Source organism: Syngnathoides biaculeatus, chromosome 9 (assembly GCF_019802595.1).
Source record: "Syngnathoides biaculeatus isolate LvHL_M chromosome 9, ASM1980259v1, whole genome shotgun sequence".
NCBI classification, from domain to species: Eukaryota; Metazoa; Chordata; class Actinopteri; order Syngnathiformes; family Syngnathidae; genus Syngnathoides; species Syngnathoides biaculeatus.
The window spans coordinates 2,779,473-2,793,687 of NC_084648.1; the positions used below are offsets into that span (position 1 = coordinate 2,779,473).

The 14,215-nt window shown below is 40.8% G+C and overlaps 2 protein-coding genes across 3 annotated transcripts; one reads left to right on the forward strand and one right to left on the reverse strand.

Annotated features, from left to right (window-relative positions):
- The first annotated feature begins 3,190 nt into the window (after positions 1–3,190).
- syce2 (synaptonemal complex central element protein 2) lies at positions 3,191–5,896 on the forward strand. The gene is made up of 5 exons (XM_061829463.1): positions 3,191–3,452; positions 3,691–3,824; positions 3,972–4,033; positions 5,433–5,541; positions 5,621–5,896. Exons 2-5 carry the CDS (start codon positions 3,750–3,752, stop codon positions 5,828–5,830), a joined length of 456 nt encoding a protein of 151 aa, XP_061685447.1. The 5' UTR covers positions 3,191–3,452; positions 3,691–3,749; the 3' UTR covers positions 5,831–5,896.
- A 140-nt stretch (positions 5,897–6,036) lies between these two features.
- Positions 6,037–14,190, reverse strand: LOC133505913 (glutaryl-CoA dehydrogenase, mitochondrial-like). Of its 2 annotated transcripts, none has more exons than XM_061829461.1 (12): positions 14,050–14,190; positions 13,709–13,826; positions 13,571–13,603; positions 13,347–13,487; positions 12,640–12,702; positions 12,398–12,568; positions 12,190–12,319; positions 11,813–12,029; positions 11,535–11,638; positions 9,681–9,806; positions 8,547–8,707; positions 6,037–7,834 (listed from the first exon to the last, which is right to left on the reverse strand). In XM_061829461.1, exons 2-12 carry the CDS (start codon positions 13,815–13,817, stop codon positions 7,761–7,763), a joined length of 1,329 nt encoding a protein of 442 aa, XP_061685445.1. In that variant the 5' UTR covers positions 13,818–13,826; positions 14,050–14,190; the 3' UTR covers positions 6,037–7,760. The 2 variants fall into 2 exon arrangements, with proteins under 2 accessions (XP_061685445.1, XP_061685446.1); XM_061829462.1 differs by having other exon boundaries at positions 13,709–13,823; positions 14,050–14,184.
- Between the last annotated feature and the right edge of the window lie 25 nt (positions 14,191–14,215).

Consider the following 14,215-nt stretch of genomic DNA (forward strand, 5'->3'; position numbering starts at 1 on the left):
AGTTAAGAAAGACGTTGCTTTATGCATCACTCTCCTTTGGGATTGGCTGATTGTAGGAGGGGCTGCCACTGCTAAGGTTGGTGGGGAAAAAGGAGGGGATGTACGGAATGACCCCTATCAGTGGACTGGTCATTGGCGTCTCTGGGGGTGGCGTCATGGGGATGATGACGTCGTCCTGGTCCCACACGTGGAAGGCATTGGGGTGTGAGTGGCTGAGGGAAGGGGTCATTTGGAGCGGGCTGACCCCCTCCATCATGCCGTCTTTTTTTACATCCTCATCTATTGGACCCAGCAAACAGTCTGTGGAAGGGTGACAAATGACAGGTGATGACAGAAAACTACAGATGGGCACTGAACATTAAACAGTAAAGCATCTGAGGTTGAACAAAATCCATTTTCAACGCTGTCCAACCTTCCAATTCTTTGGATTTATAAATAATTTTCAATATGGAATAATCGTCGCCATGACCGTATGAGCTTCCTGCTTTCATTGTGATTACTTCAAAATGCTAAGCACATTCCATTTTTTCTTGCTTACTGAACTGAGTATGACAGCAGTTTTATTGGCCTTTTCAATTGAATCCAGATTATTTTTGATCTTCAAGGTTCTGCTGCAGTCTTCAGGCAAGGTAGGCCTACGTCAGTTAGGTCAAGAAAAAGTTAATGTAGATGAAGAATATCCGGCAATCCATTTTTGTATTGCGCTTATCCTGTTCAGGGAATCAGCAAGCTCAGAGTCTCTCCTGGCCGACTTTGAGCAGAGGGCAACGTACTGTACGCTCGGGACTGGTCGCCATGCAAGAAACATACCAACGTTTGGAAGGAATGAAATACAAATACTTTGTTACTGTGCTTGGGTAGATTATTTAGGTATATCTACTTGAGTATTTAAATTTCTGATGACTTTTATTTCCTTAATTTAAAACAAAGATCTGTTTTTTTTAACTCCTTCCTCTGTCAAAATAGGCTTACTTCTTTTAATCTCTACCATTGATGACATGATGTAAAAAAAAAATGTGAATAGGGAGATAAAGTCATCAAGAGTAAATGTTTTCATTGGCCGATTGTTAGCCATCTTTTCAGCAGAAAAAAAAACAAGCAAAAAAATTGGGAACTCTGCTGCAACGTGGAGCAACGATGACCGCAACAAATTCAGAAAAGCAAGATATTCTTCATCCTTGGCCTTATTTGGGAGAATTATTTCATGTTGCATTTTTATTAATATTGTTTTGTCTTGTTTTACCCATGCAGGACTTGTCATCACATTACTCCTGAGTGCCCTCACAAATGAGCTTGCTGCAAAGTTGTACCCTGTGATTTTTAATCCTTATCAGGACGAGCACGATGCGACTTGATTTAAAAAAAAAAAAAAAAGGTAATTAATTTTTTGTGCACTTTTTGTTATTTTGCCTAATTATCTGTGACCTGCAGAGAAGTCAAGCAAAGGAATGCCTACACAATCAGTTTATAGATCAAAAAGCATAAGCAGTCCTGAGACTGAAGCTAAAGTTGGCACATTTTCTACCTGACTTAAAACAGATGAATTTCTCAGCTGTTTTTTTTTTTTTTACATTCAGAGAAAAACTTTATAATGCTATCTCTTGGAGAAAAAAAAGTGGGGGAGGGGAAATGATTTATAATTGAGAAAGTACCATAAAATACCACTTCCAAGCGCTTGATATTTGCTTTGTAAAAGGTTGGATTTTTTTCATTATGCACCAGTTAGATTAGAGTCAAAGAAGGAGTCTTACTGGTACTTGATGTGTAGATTGAAATCGAAATGGATGTCATGATGAGAACGTTTGAGTGTGAGACATATTACCTGCAATATCCAGCAAAAGGTCTTTGATGAGATGACCCACAATAGCGTAAGCCACAGCGACCACAACCATGGCGGCCACAAACACGTAAAAAACGGATTTAGGTAGCTGGATGAGGTCCCTTGAAGGAGGTTTATACTCCTCATATAATGGCTCCACATTTTGGAGCAGATTCTGGAAGGAATGCCTCCCTTCTTCTGGATTGTCAAAACTGTCCATATTCCCAGAGTAGGACATGTCAAAATTATTTCAGCAATTAATCTTGCAGGTCATGCATGCCTATCAAAGATCTTTAGTCAAAGTTAAAATACGAGAAAGCAAAATTTAACTCCCCTCTCCAGAATGCATTTTGGCATTTGATGACAGTTCAGATGTTTCTTCTAAATGTTTTTCAGATTTTCTGTCTCTGGCCCATGTGTCCTCTACACTGACATAATCCAGACAGCAGGCAGCTAACCAAACACATACAATCTCCAATAAGGAAGAGAGAGAGAGAGAGAGAGAGAGAGAGAGAGAGAGAGAGAGAGAGAGAGAGAGAGAGAGAGGAGAGAGAGAGAGAGAGAGAGAGAGAGAGAGAAGAGAGAGAGAGAAATGAAGAGAGAGAGGAAGGACTGGATTATCGTGCCAATCAACAAACCTTCCCCACAAAGATTAGCCCACTTTATCCACCAAAGACCATAATCTGCCTCCACTGTGAGATTCACAGAGAAATTAGTAAAACTATAATTTTGGGGTTTGACATGGATATAATGGAACATTGATCATTCCTCGCTGAGTCAGACAAAGAATGATGCTGTATTATGTAGTATTAGTATCATCAATCTTGGGAAACAGTCACTTTGAGACAGAACATTTAAGTGGTTAAAAGAAGGTCTTATATACGCACGTAACCATCCTTCAATTATTTATGCTACTGATACTGATACTACTGTTCAGGGTTGCGGCCCTGATTTCAGCTGGGAAGCGAACTACTCCCCGGACTGGTCACTAGTCATTTGGAGGACATTGAGATCAAGAACTGTTCATTCTCACCTTCATCTGGAACTCAAGTCACTCGCCTGCACCGAAGTCAAACAATTTGTGCACCACCACACCAACAGTGATGCATAATATACATATTATTATACATATATTATGTCAAATACACAACGGAAAATTGTATTTAAATTTATTAAAAAAGCAAATATCATACATTATTTACATAATATACCCTGTGTATAATAGTTGTTAGAATTAAAATGATTTGACTTGGAAAATTTTGATCCTTTAGTTTACAGGAAATGAAAAAGCAACGATTCAGTACCAAGAGATTAGAAAATTAGTATAAAAAATTAATTATTCAACAATTGAGGAAGAATCCTGAAAATAACTTGGCACCGTAACTAGAGTAATTCTCAACAACGGTGCCTCGTCATCCTTGTGTACTGTGAGACACCATCCGAGATCATTATTATTTATTTAATAAACATACTAGCCAGTATTGTGCTTGTGTGAGGCACGGACGTGGTCTCAAATAGTCATTAGTCAAAAAATAGAAGAAGCTCTTGATCAGTTCTTGACGAACGACAAAACCACCAAAGCAGAAGGAACGACTGTTCCTCGTAGCTGCTAGATGCATTTAGGAGCTAGCACGTAAGTCATAATTGAGTATTCATTAGCGTTGTGAATACTTATGTAAAGGCATTTTCATTCATCTTTGTCTTTTTTAAAAATATATTATAATCGTGTATATTGTGTTTCCACGTACAACGTGTATTTAAAGGGGGACACGTTTAAAGCTAAACGTTTGAGCTAGCATAGCATCGACTCAATAATTAAATTAATGACTTCCGGTTTACAACTTTGAAAACTGCCTGAATTGTCATCCCAGATTGTGATTTATCAAAGCCCATTACTCGACTCCAAATCACCCCAGTCTAAAGGACTTCAATGGACTTTTTCTTTGAAGAAGCACCGGACTCAAAATCCAACCACAACGAAGGACGTGATAAGGACCCGCGGATGGTAAACCGAGTTCATTTTTTAAATTATTCTTTGGAGGTTTATCAGTCATAAAGTCGGCAGTTGTTGTGGAGCTGTACAGTAGATGTTAGAGAACGCTGCCGACGTCCTATTTTCATCGTACAAATGTTGCGCTGTCTCTGGTTGCAGTTACAAGTAGACAACGCAGAGGCCAGTTTGAGCAGGGATGATGACGTTGAAGAGAATTGCAGGTACAGTATTACTTCTACCTTTAAACTCCACTTTCTTTTGATGTTTTCACTCATTACTGTACTCACTGTCACCAGTGGACGGAAGTAACACACAATATATTAGTGCCCTACAATGAGTGGGCTATTTTGTAGTACTGTTCGAATGTCTTTTGATATAGGTCATCCCTATGGAGCCCCCAATTGCAATACATCTTGAAAAGTAGCGAACGATAGTCCCTACTTACTAGAAAATCAAGCATCCCTTGATGCATTGGCCCAGGAAAGAACAATTCCATCCATCCATCCATCCATCCATCCATTTTCTTAGCCACTTATCCTCACGACGGTCACGGGAGTGCTGGAGCCTATCCCAGCTCTCAGTGAGCAGGAGGCAGGATACAGTCTGAACTGGTTGCCAGCCAATCGCTGGGCACATGGAGACAAACAGCCGCATTCACAATCACACCTGGGGGCAATTTACTGTCCAATTAATGTTGCATATTTTTGGGATGCGGGAGGAAACCGGAGTGCCTGGAGAAAACCCACACAGGCACGGAGAGAACATGCAAACTCCACACAGGCGGCTCTGGGATTGAACTCGGGACCTCGGAACTGTGAGGCCAACACTTTCCAGCTGATCCACCGTGCTGCCACAGAATAATTATAATAATTTGTTGGGTATTGATGGATATCCAGTACGAGACAAATTGATAAGTCATGGTGCGAAAATATCATTAATATAAGTAAAGCAACACTGAGGGACGTAAAGCATTTCATCTGTATGTAATTTGTAAAATACTGTACACTCACTTTAAAAGGTAATTTCACAGAATGAATGGTGGAATTGTAGACATCGTGACAAGAATATAAAACAAAAGCAAACCCAGAAATTTAAATCACTGATTAGGGGTGAAGAACCACAATTCATTTTTATGTGACATACATTCTAGCAAGTTTATTTTACACATACAGTACTTCGTTTTAGTTCATTTTATTTCTCAGATGTAAAAGAGAAGAGCTTTCTTAAGAACATTTAAATATTTGATTCCATTTCCTTTTTGTATCTTTTATTTTAATTATTGTTCTCATTTCAGAGTACAATGAGACATTAAATGGCAATTTTTTTCTTTTTAAACTGGGGTGTTCCTAAACATCAGACGTATTTACGTATATTGAAAGGAACTTCAATGCTACTGTCTGCTGAGCTATTAAATAAGAACTGTCTTTTTAAAGTTGTGTGTTTTAATTCTCCAGGAAATTTATCAACAGGTTAACTGAAATTAGCTGTGGAGTCATTTACAAGTATCTGGAGACACAAAAGGAGAGATGCCATCTTCTTTGTGCAATTAAGCCCCATTGAAGCCAGGGACAAAAGACTTTTTGTTTCATCTCTTTTCTGGTTGCCACATTCCGCTTGCAGCTCAATCGACATCAGCAGAAGAGTCCAGGAACTGGTTGAGAAGATTCACGACCGCCGCACCAATGACCAGAAAGAAATTGAAAGCTTTCAGCAGATTATCATGGATAAGGTATTTTTCTTTTTTTTTTTTTTAATTTAAAGTAATCTTTTGTTGGTAACCTGCAAACTTAATGAGGGCCCTGCCAAAGGTTACAGAGGTGTGCCAGCAAATGAAGCAAGACATGTACAATGTCTATGAAGAGAACAGCAGTGAGATGCAGGGGAAGCTGCTGGAGTTGACCGATGTGCTGGAAACATGCACCAGGCTCCACACTGAGCTTCTGAAAGCCAGCCATGTGCTGGCCAGCCTTCAAGAGGGCCTCACCGTCAGTCACACAGCAGAACCCATCACAGAGTAGATCAGATTTATGTTGACAGTGATTTTTTTTTTTTTTTCCACTCAAGTTCTTTCTTCCTCCTTTCAGAGTTCATCAGTTACCGATGGGGTTATCGACTTTAGTCAAAGAGCAAACTCAACATTTTATTGCCCCACTTTCAGTTCCTGTTTCATTATAAGTTTTGTGTAAGCAAAGTTTAGTGCAAAAACTAATGAGACCACACCGTGTAGGACAGCAGTTTTATTGGTGTTTTCAAAGTAACATCTCAGCCATCCTCATTTTGCATCATTTCAAGTTGTATTAAAACATCACAAAATAAAACAACTCTTAATTGATAATGACAACCTGCAACCCCCCCCCAACCGAAATAATGTTTAGGCATTATAACTGGTACATCATTTAATGTGTAGAGTCACTGTTGGTGTAGCGGAACCCTCCCCTGACTTGGCAGGGTGGGTTCAGTTTCCACTCAGTGACTGTGTTCCCTGCGACTGACTGGCGACCAGTTCACAGTATAGTCCATCTTTCACCTGACGTTGGCTGGGATAGGCTCCAGCGCTCCCGTGACCCTTGTGAGGGTAAGCGGCTTGGAAAATAGTTGGATATACCCTAAAAAAAACTAACTTGAACCAGATGCGGTTGTGTATTGTAGAGCAGAAACAAATTAACGTGAATACAGCATGTCCCAAAAATGACCATATTCTTCTTTTATTCCATTGTTTTTGGGCTCATTCCAGCAGACAGGAGGCCATCATCATTTGGAAGCCAAGGTTTTGTAGTTTTTGTAAGCATATCATCAATTCCATTTCCCATGACTGGCCTTTTACCATGGAGCTGTGTTGCAAAATTGCTGCCCAGCAATAGTCCCCCGAACCCCCCACCCCCCCAACAATCAATACTTTGAGAGCCAGTTTAAGCTTCGTGGTGTCATACTAGTCTAACAGATACAACTTATGCCATCCATGGCAAATTTCTCGAAACAGCATCCATTTTTGACAGCCAAGCAGTAGAAGCCCTGTTACTACACCACCTATAAAAAAACACCAAACTCCTAACACAGACTTTTGCACAAAGCCAGGAAACATCTAGGCAGAGGTCACCAACCTTTGTGAGGCTGAGGGCTACTTCATGAATACCGATCGTATGAAGGGTTACGTGACCTGTTTCCGGTAAACTTCAGACTCCAGAGTTCATTACACTATATAAAAAGTATTTGTAATTTCCCATGTTATATGACATTATTAAAAAAAATGTAAGAAAGTCAGATTCAAAATTTAAAGCAGAAATAATAATTGGTGACCTGTGCTATTTTTACAACATGCCTCTTGGGCCCCTTAAGTGGTCCTAACGGGCAACCATGTCCCCACGGGCACCGCGTTGGTGACCCCGGGTCGAGAGGCTGCATTGGAACTCAGAATCAACAAAAACTTATCTTGCAGGTTCTTTGAAGATGAATAAAGCTTTCTCCATTGTGGCTTAAGTTTGTAGAGCATTATGTTCAGTTTCATGCCTTTGGCTTTGCATGAACACCTGCTCTAAAAGTTCTACCAGGCCTTCCGATGCATCATTGTCAACAACAGATTTTGTTTTGACAAACGTTAACACGGATTGCACAAATTTTACTACATGCTGGAGCAGCATGATGCCATGAATTTTCTCAAACTGGCACTGAACTTGCAATCGAGATGGAATAACGTCTTGCCAGGCATCAATTTAGCAACGCTGCCCAATTGGCACTATGCTTACAATAACTGCAAAGCCTCAGCTGTCCAATGTCTAATATCTGTTCAAATAATATGTGAAACGAAAAAAAATTGTGTGTAGTCACTTTTTGGACACCCTGTATTCATAATATAATCCACAAACTAAAACACCTACAAAGATGGTAATAAAGTGCTCCAGTTTCTCATCAAATATTCCCATTCAGATATTCTCATTCACCCTCTAAAAACTACTTTTCAACTGTAAAAGATTGAAGTCCAGTGATAGCTCTGCCCAGGATCAAGGCGTGGATATCATGGGTTCCTAGCGATGGGCAAAACATGAACACAGAACAAAATCACTTAACACCAGACAATCATTCTGGAACAAAACCTACTGCTGACCTCTAGCGGTGGGTGGATATAGCTGCAATGAATACAAAAGTCTTGTACCGTATTTACTCACAGTTGCTCATTACCAACTACAGAGCGGAGAGGTATCCATTTATTTTAGCAACAACATAATTTTGTAATGTAGTAATCCACTAACTAAAAAACTTCTTCCACTGACACTGTTCAGGGTAATTGTTCATCTCCCAAATGAAGCATGATACACCCAGGATGGGTCACCAGTCAAGAGGGACATTTTATAATAATAATAATAATATGTAGAATACTGCGATAGGCTGGTCACCAGTCCCAACCCCCCGAAGATAGCTGGGACAGACCCTATTTTGGATAAACAGTACAGAAAATGGATGTATAGGATACAATCAATGTGCCACATGGATTTTTGGCAAACTACACAGAGCAACGCCGGGAGGGGAAAAAAAAAATGTAATCGCACTCCGTTTTGTGGAACAAAACACTACCAAGTGACCACAGAGGCAATGGACCTCTGATCGCAATATGTAATTACATTATTCCTCATACGTAATATCCTTTTTTTTTCTCTTGAGGTTAAAAGTAACCGTCCATTTGAGGGATGATTATGAGCTGATTACCGAGTCTATGTGTGTAACCCTTAAGTGACTTACCCTCATAGGTGTTAACAGCCTCCAGGTTCATGACATGGCGGATGATGTGGTATTCATCTGCGATTCCATTCCCTCCCAGCATGTCTCTGGCTTGTCTCGCTATATCCAAAGCTTTGCCACAGCTGTTCCTCTTCAGCATGGAAATCATTTCTGGAGCTGCTCTATTTGGATGACAACAAGAACAAGTGCCTTTAACCCTAACCCTGTAACTTGACTTTACACTGATCTGATGGTCTTGATCGCTATTGGCCGATATTTAGCATTTTATGCTGATCGGCTTTAATGTCATAATGTGCCGATGGCTCTGTAAAATACATTTACTCTGCGTCACTGTTGTGTTCCCGGTTATTTTTAGGGTTGTTTGCGTGTCTTTAACATAGTACTGTGAATATCTGACTGCCAATGAAGTTATTTAAAAAAAAAAAAAAAACATGGCGACAGTGTGGGTCAGACAACACGTCTGAGACCGGTAACGCATAATCCTGGATCAAGGCTTCTTTACACTAATGCATGGGACGACTGTGCTGATTTCCCTGTGGCATTTGCATTTATCCTCAAGCGTAACCCACACGCTATTTTGAAAACGTACTGCAGTTCTCCCAGTCAGGGGTGTTGCAACGGCTGGTATTGGCTATGACACCACACGGTAGAGTTTCCTTTGCATTTCGACTTTTCTTTCCAAAACAGAATAAACGTAAGTACTAGTCGTAGTGACACCCCCGAATTGGAGGAGTACTGCATTACATTTTCAAAACTGCACATAGGGATTGTGCTTAAGTACAAAGGCAAACTTCATGCGGGACACATGCAGTCACTGCCCGCATGAGTGTAAAAAAAGACTTGATGGTTGTACGTGAACAGGCCACCGTTCTGTCGAATTGTGCTCTAAAGTTGCAGTGTGGGTGAAGTCATTTTATTACAATAAGGTAATTACAATACATTACCACCCATTATTTCTGTCATGTAATGTTGGTTTGACCTGACTGATTAGAATACTGTACATGACCTGATTTTTGAAGATACTCACAGTACATGCACAAGTTATTTCAATAGATGCATTGCTCCATCTTGTGACCGGTTATCATTTTTTTTTAACTCATTGATCGTCCCCAAAAAGCCGAGAGATAAACTTACTTTTTCTCATCAATAAGTCTTCCCAGGGACAAACATGACTGCAGCCCGATGGTAATCTCTGTCAACATGTCAGCCATCTTCTTTTGCATAAGTTGATTCCTCGCCAGTGGCACTCCAAATTGTGTTCTGATCAGTGCAAAAATATTTCAAATTAAAATAATAGTGATGAAAGTAAACGCAAAGCCTAAAATCATTCATCAAATTCATGATGTTGGACTTAACCTTTTGGAATACAATTCTTCAGTCTCACTTGTGGTTTAATGATACCACATGAATAAACGGCAAAAAGCATGAAACCATCCGTCCATCCATTCATTCATGATCTGATCCGTTATCCTCACAAGGATCATGGAAGTGCTGGAGCCTATCGCAGCTGTCATCAGGCAGGAAGCGTGGTACACCCTGAACTGTTTGCCAGCCAATCGCAGGGCACATGGAGACAAGACAAACAGTCGCACTCAAAACCACACCTAGGGGCAATTTAGAATGTCCAATTAATGTTTCATGTTTTTGGGAGGTGGGAGGAAACCGGAGTGCCCGGAGACAACCCATGCAGGCACAGGAAAAACATGCAAACTCCACACAGCTGGGGTCGAGATTTGAACCCTGTTCCTCAGAACTGTGAGGAAAATGCTCTACAGCTACGCCACTGTGCCGCCTATTATGAAAGTTTTCATCCGTATTTATTACTCATAGATAATAGATGGGCGGCAGGGTGAATGACTGGTTAGCAGATAGCTGGTAGCGAGTTTAGAGGACTGGGGTTCAAATCCCGGTCTTGCCTGTGTGGAGTTTGCATGTTCTCCCTGTGCTTACATAGGTTTTCTTTGGGCCCTCCGGTTCCCTCCCAGATCCCAAAAACATGCGTCGTAGGTTGAGTAAAGACTGAATTGCCTGTAGGTATGAATGCAAATGCTCTGACTGTACTGCCTCAAAATGCAAAGAAACCTCCCAAAGGTAAAGGCTTTTGTGTAACGTTGTAATTTCAAACTTTTCTTTTTTTGAGCAATTAATTCCTGTTCTGTGACAGTGTCAATGTGCTCGGTGACTGACTGGCAACCAGTTCAGGGTGTAATCTGACTTTCGCCCAAAGTTACCTGTGAAGGCTTCGGCACTTCCGCGACTCTTATTGAGGTTAAGCGGCTCGGAAAAATGGAAAACCCATGAAAACTAGATTTTTTCCTAAATGTCTTACTGGATGTAATGATACGATTGGGGTGAAATAGGTTTCATTTAGACTCAACCCTACTAGATGACAATTTTCTCATTTTTGGACAAGGGAGCAATTTCATGTCATGGTCTTCTTAAAATAGGAGTTTCAAGCCTCACTTTCGGACCAATGAAGGAATTGAATAACACAAAAGAGACCTTCTGATGACCATTGAAAAGAATGACATTCTAATTTAAGAAATGGATGCGCCCTTTTGTGACTGTAGAAAAGCTTTATTAGCAATACTATAAGACAATATATATATATATATATATATATATATATGAATATATTTTTAGGTTTGTTTTACAATTAGCCCAAAAATGGCCACAAACAACCTTAAAAGTGAGCAAAAATCCAACAAGGCCTTCTGATCAAAATGAGCTGCACCCGACGGAAAACATTTTAATTTTTCAGTTCTGGAAGGTAATAACATTTTCCTCGTTCTGAATGGTGTTCCCATTGTGCAAAAGATCTTCCCCTTTTTTGCACATACCCACACAAATAAATCTCTCCAGTAGACTAAACGGAAAAATGACTACTAACTATTCCATCTTTCAAGGAAACCAAAACTGTTTTTGGTTAGGTGTAGTTTGAATGGTTACATTAATGTTATTTATCTGGAATATATAAAGCACATGTACCTGTCCAGAGTGTACTGTCGAGCAGCGTGGAAACAGAATTCCGCTGCTCCCAGGGCTCCCCAGGCGATGCCATACCGAGCGTTGTTAAGACAGCCGAAGGGTCCCTGGTGACAAGGGCCCCCCCCCCCCCCCCAACAATGGTAAACACTTCATTAGGTACAACTGCACAAGTAATACAACTGTTTTTGCTCTTGCATTCAATCTTATTACGTTGTGCAGGTAAATGAACATCATTTTGGAGATGAGCTCATTTAACATAGATCAGAAGAAGCACTTACAGCCAGACCAGAAACATTTGGAAGCATGTTCTCTTGAGGAACTTCTACTTCGTCCATCAGGATCATGCCAGTGGCGGAGGCCCTCAATGAGAACTTGCCCTCGATCTTCGGGGTAGTGAAACCCTTCATTCCACGCTCGAGGATGAAGCCGCGCACCTTGCCATCTTCACACCTGGCCCAGACCACTGCAATGTCTGCTTCAGGGGAATTGGTGATCCTAGAAGAGGAAGCAAGAAAGAGCGCATCTACTCACTCGTGTTAAGAAGAGCAAAATAAGCAATTGTAAGATTGCACCAGACAAATGTAAAAAAATATTACCACAATCATCATGTGTTGAATACTAACAGTTTAATTCAAACGGAAATCTTTTTACCCACCATGTTTTGGCCCCACTGACAGTGAAGGTCCCACTGGATGGGTTGTACGTGGCCTTTGTCTCCATACTGCTGGGATCACTTCCATGGTTGGGTTCTGTCAGGCCAAAACAGCCTAGAATTTCTCCACGAGCTGGAATACATCCACAATGCATAGAGGTAAGAATACAGCACTTTTAAAGTGTTCTAGTTTATCCATAGATGTCCTCACCAAGCCTGGGCAGGTATTTCTCCTTCTGAGCCTCTGTTCCGTAAGCGTTAATGGGATGCATGACTAATGAAGACTGTACACTCATGACTGAGCGATAGCCGCTGTCCACTCTTTCCACCTCTCTGGCAATCAAGCCATACGCCACATAATTTGTCCCGGCACACCCGTAACCTGCAGGGTGGGCGCAGAATGTCAAATGGAACCATGAAACAGATTGCTGAGTGTGTAGTATTTTTGTGTACCTTTGATCGTGGGCCCTAGGACACCCAACTCTCCCATCTCCGAGACTATTTCGCGGTGGAAATCTGTTGGAACATGTTTAAGACGTAAAATCAGGTTAACACTGGTTTGATATGATGATGTGAAAGATAATATATTCCCATTTCAATGCTTAAAGGGGAAATCCAGTGGTTTACATTAACAATGTATCCAAAAGGTCATGTAATATGTACTGTATTTTGACAATGTGATGTTAAATCCTCTCTCATTTAATAGTGTTTTGAGAAGATTTTTCTCGACAAGAATTTTCATGGGCGTTGCCATTTTCGTGAGTCACATGACCTACGTGGGCGTATTTGACGTGTTACGTTACGTTCCAAATGCTGGATTACATGGGACACCATTATGCCCAGCACGGATTTCTCTGATTTATCCTCATCTAATGAAGAAATAGCAATATCACATTTTCAAGATAGAGTAAATATTACATGACCGATTGGATAGATTGTTAATGCAAACCACTGGATTTCCACTTTAAAGTGGACGTATTTTGCCAAAGCAACTCTTTCTAGTATTTGGGATGTTATATTTCCTCTATTGTACCTCAGTGTTCATGTACTACTAATCCAAATTAAAATCATCTATGCATTCCTGAGCTCCAGATGTTTTTTTCAGTTTCAGATCCTTTGAATTACTTAACGCGTGTTCTTTTAGGATGTGTTTTTCTCACGCTCATGTCTATTGGCCATGACGATGCGGGGCATGAGTTTTTCCTGGCAGTAGTCACGGAAGGAGTCCCTGATCATCACCTCCTCCTCTGTCAGCTGACCTTCCAAGTCCAGAGCGTCTCGCCAGTTGAATGGCACCTTGGCTGAGGGTCGAAACACGTGCACGCTATTATGTCACTGTCGTATACGAAAGACAACAGGTTGAACTCCTTCAAGTCTTACGTACTTCCCTTGGAAGTCTTTTTGACTTTTTCGCCATCTATTGGAGAAACATCCAAACAATTCACTTAAAATGTGTCCAGTGCATCCTTCTTATGTGGATTCTTTAGAAAAAAAAAAAAAAAAAAAAAAGAGACAACTTTACCGTTAACTTTGCGCGTGGCAGCAGGAGCCGTACTATGGGCTCGACACGCTGCGACAGCTGAACATTTTGGGGCGCTCGACAGTAGACGAGTGACACTTCTCAGAGCCATTTTCCCCTGCTAAGTTGAAAAACAAATCCAATGGCGTGATCAAACCAGACTAAAACAAATAGTACACCGTAAGAAATGACAACAAAATAATGTTAGATAATCATGCAAAGGTGACACAGAAGGAACACGATAGCCCTTCAGTGCAGTCAATCGCAAAGAGAGAACATTAAACGTTTCCACGCAACAATTTGGAGCAACTTCTACTACTCATCTCGTTGCCAAGTTTACTTACCGTTTTCTTCTCGACGTGCTCGTCAGATACAGTATTATGGGGGGTATTTATCCAGACGCGTGGTAAAGAATTTGGTTAAGTAACGTTAACGTTGGTTTACGTCACTACATTTGTTACGCCTTAAAATGGGTTCACCATTCCGCCATTATTAGTGATGATATGAGTG

Excerpts from the sequence above, each read along its gene's own strand:
- syce2 (XM_061829463.1), top strand. The coding sequence starts at position 3,750 with ATGGACTTTTTCTTTGAAGAAGCACCGGACTCAAAATCCAACCACAAC. Across the intron at positions 4,034-5,432 it reads GACGTTGAAGAGAATTGCAG|CTCAATCGACATCAGCAGAA; the intron begins GTACAGTATTAC and ends TTCCGCTTGCAG. Across the intron at positions 5,542-5,620 it reads AGCAGATTATCATGGATAAG|GTTACAGAGGTGTGCCAGCA; the intron begins GTATTTTTCTTT and ends GCCCTGCCAAAG.
- LOC133505913 (XM_061829461.1), bottom strand. The coding sequence starts at position 13,817 with ATGGCTCTGAGAAGTGTCACTCGTCTACTGTCGAGCGCCCCAAAATGT. Across the intron at positions 13,604-13,708 it reads TGCCACGCGCAAAGTTAACG|ATGGCGAAAAAGTCAAAAAG; the intron begins GTAAAGTTGTCT and ends TTTCTCCAATAG. Across the intron at positions 9,807-11,534 it reads CGACAGTACACTCTGGACAG|AACACAATTTGGAGTGCCAC; the intron begins GTACATGTGCTT and ends TGCACTGATCAG.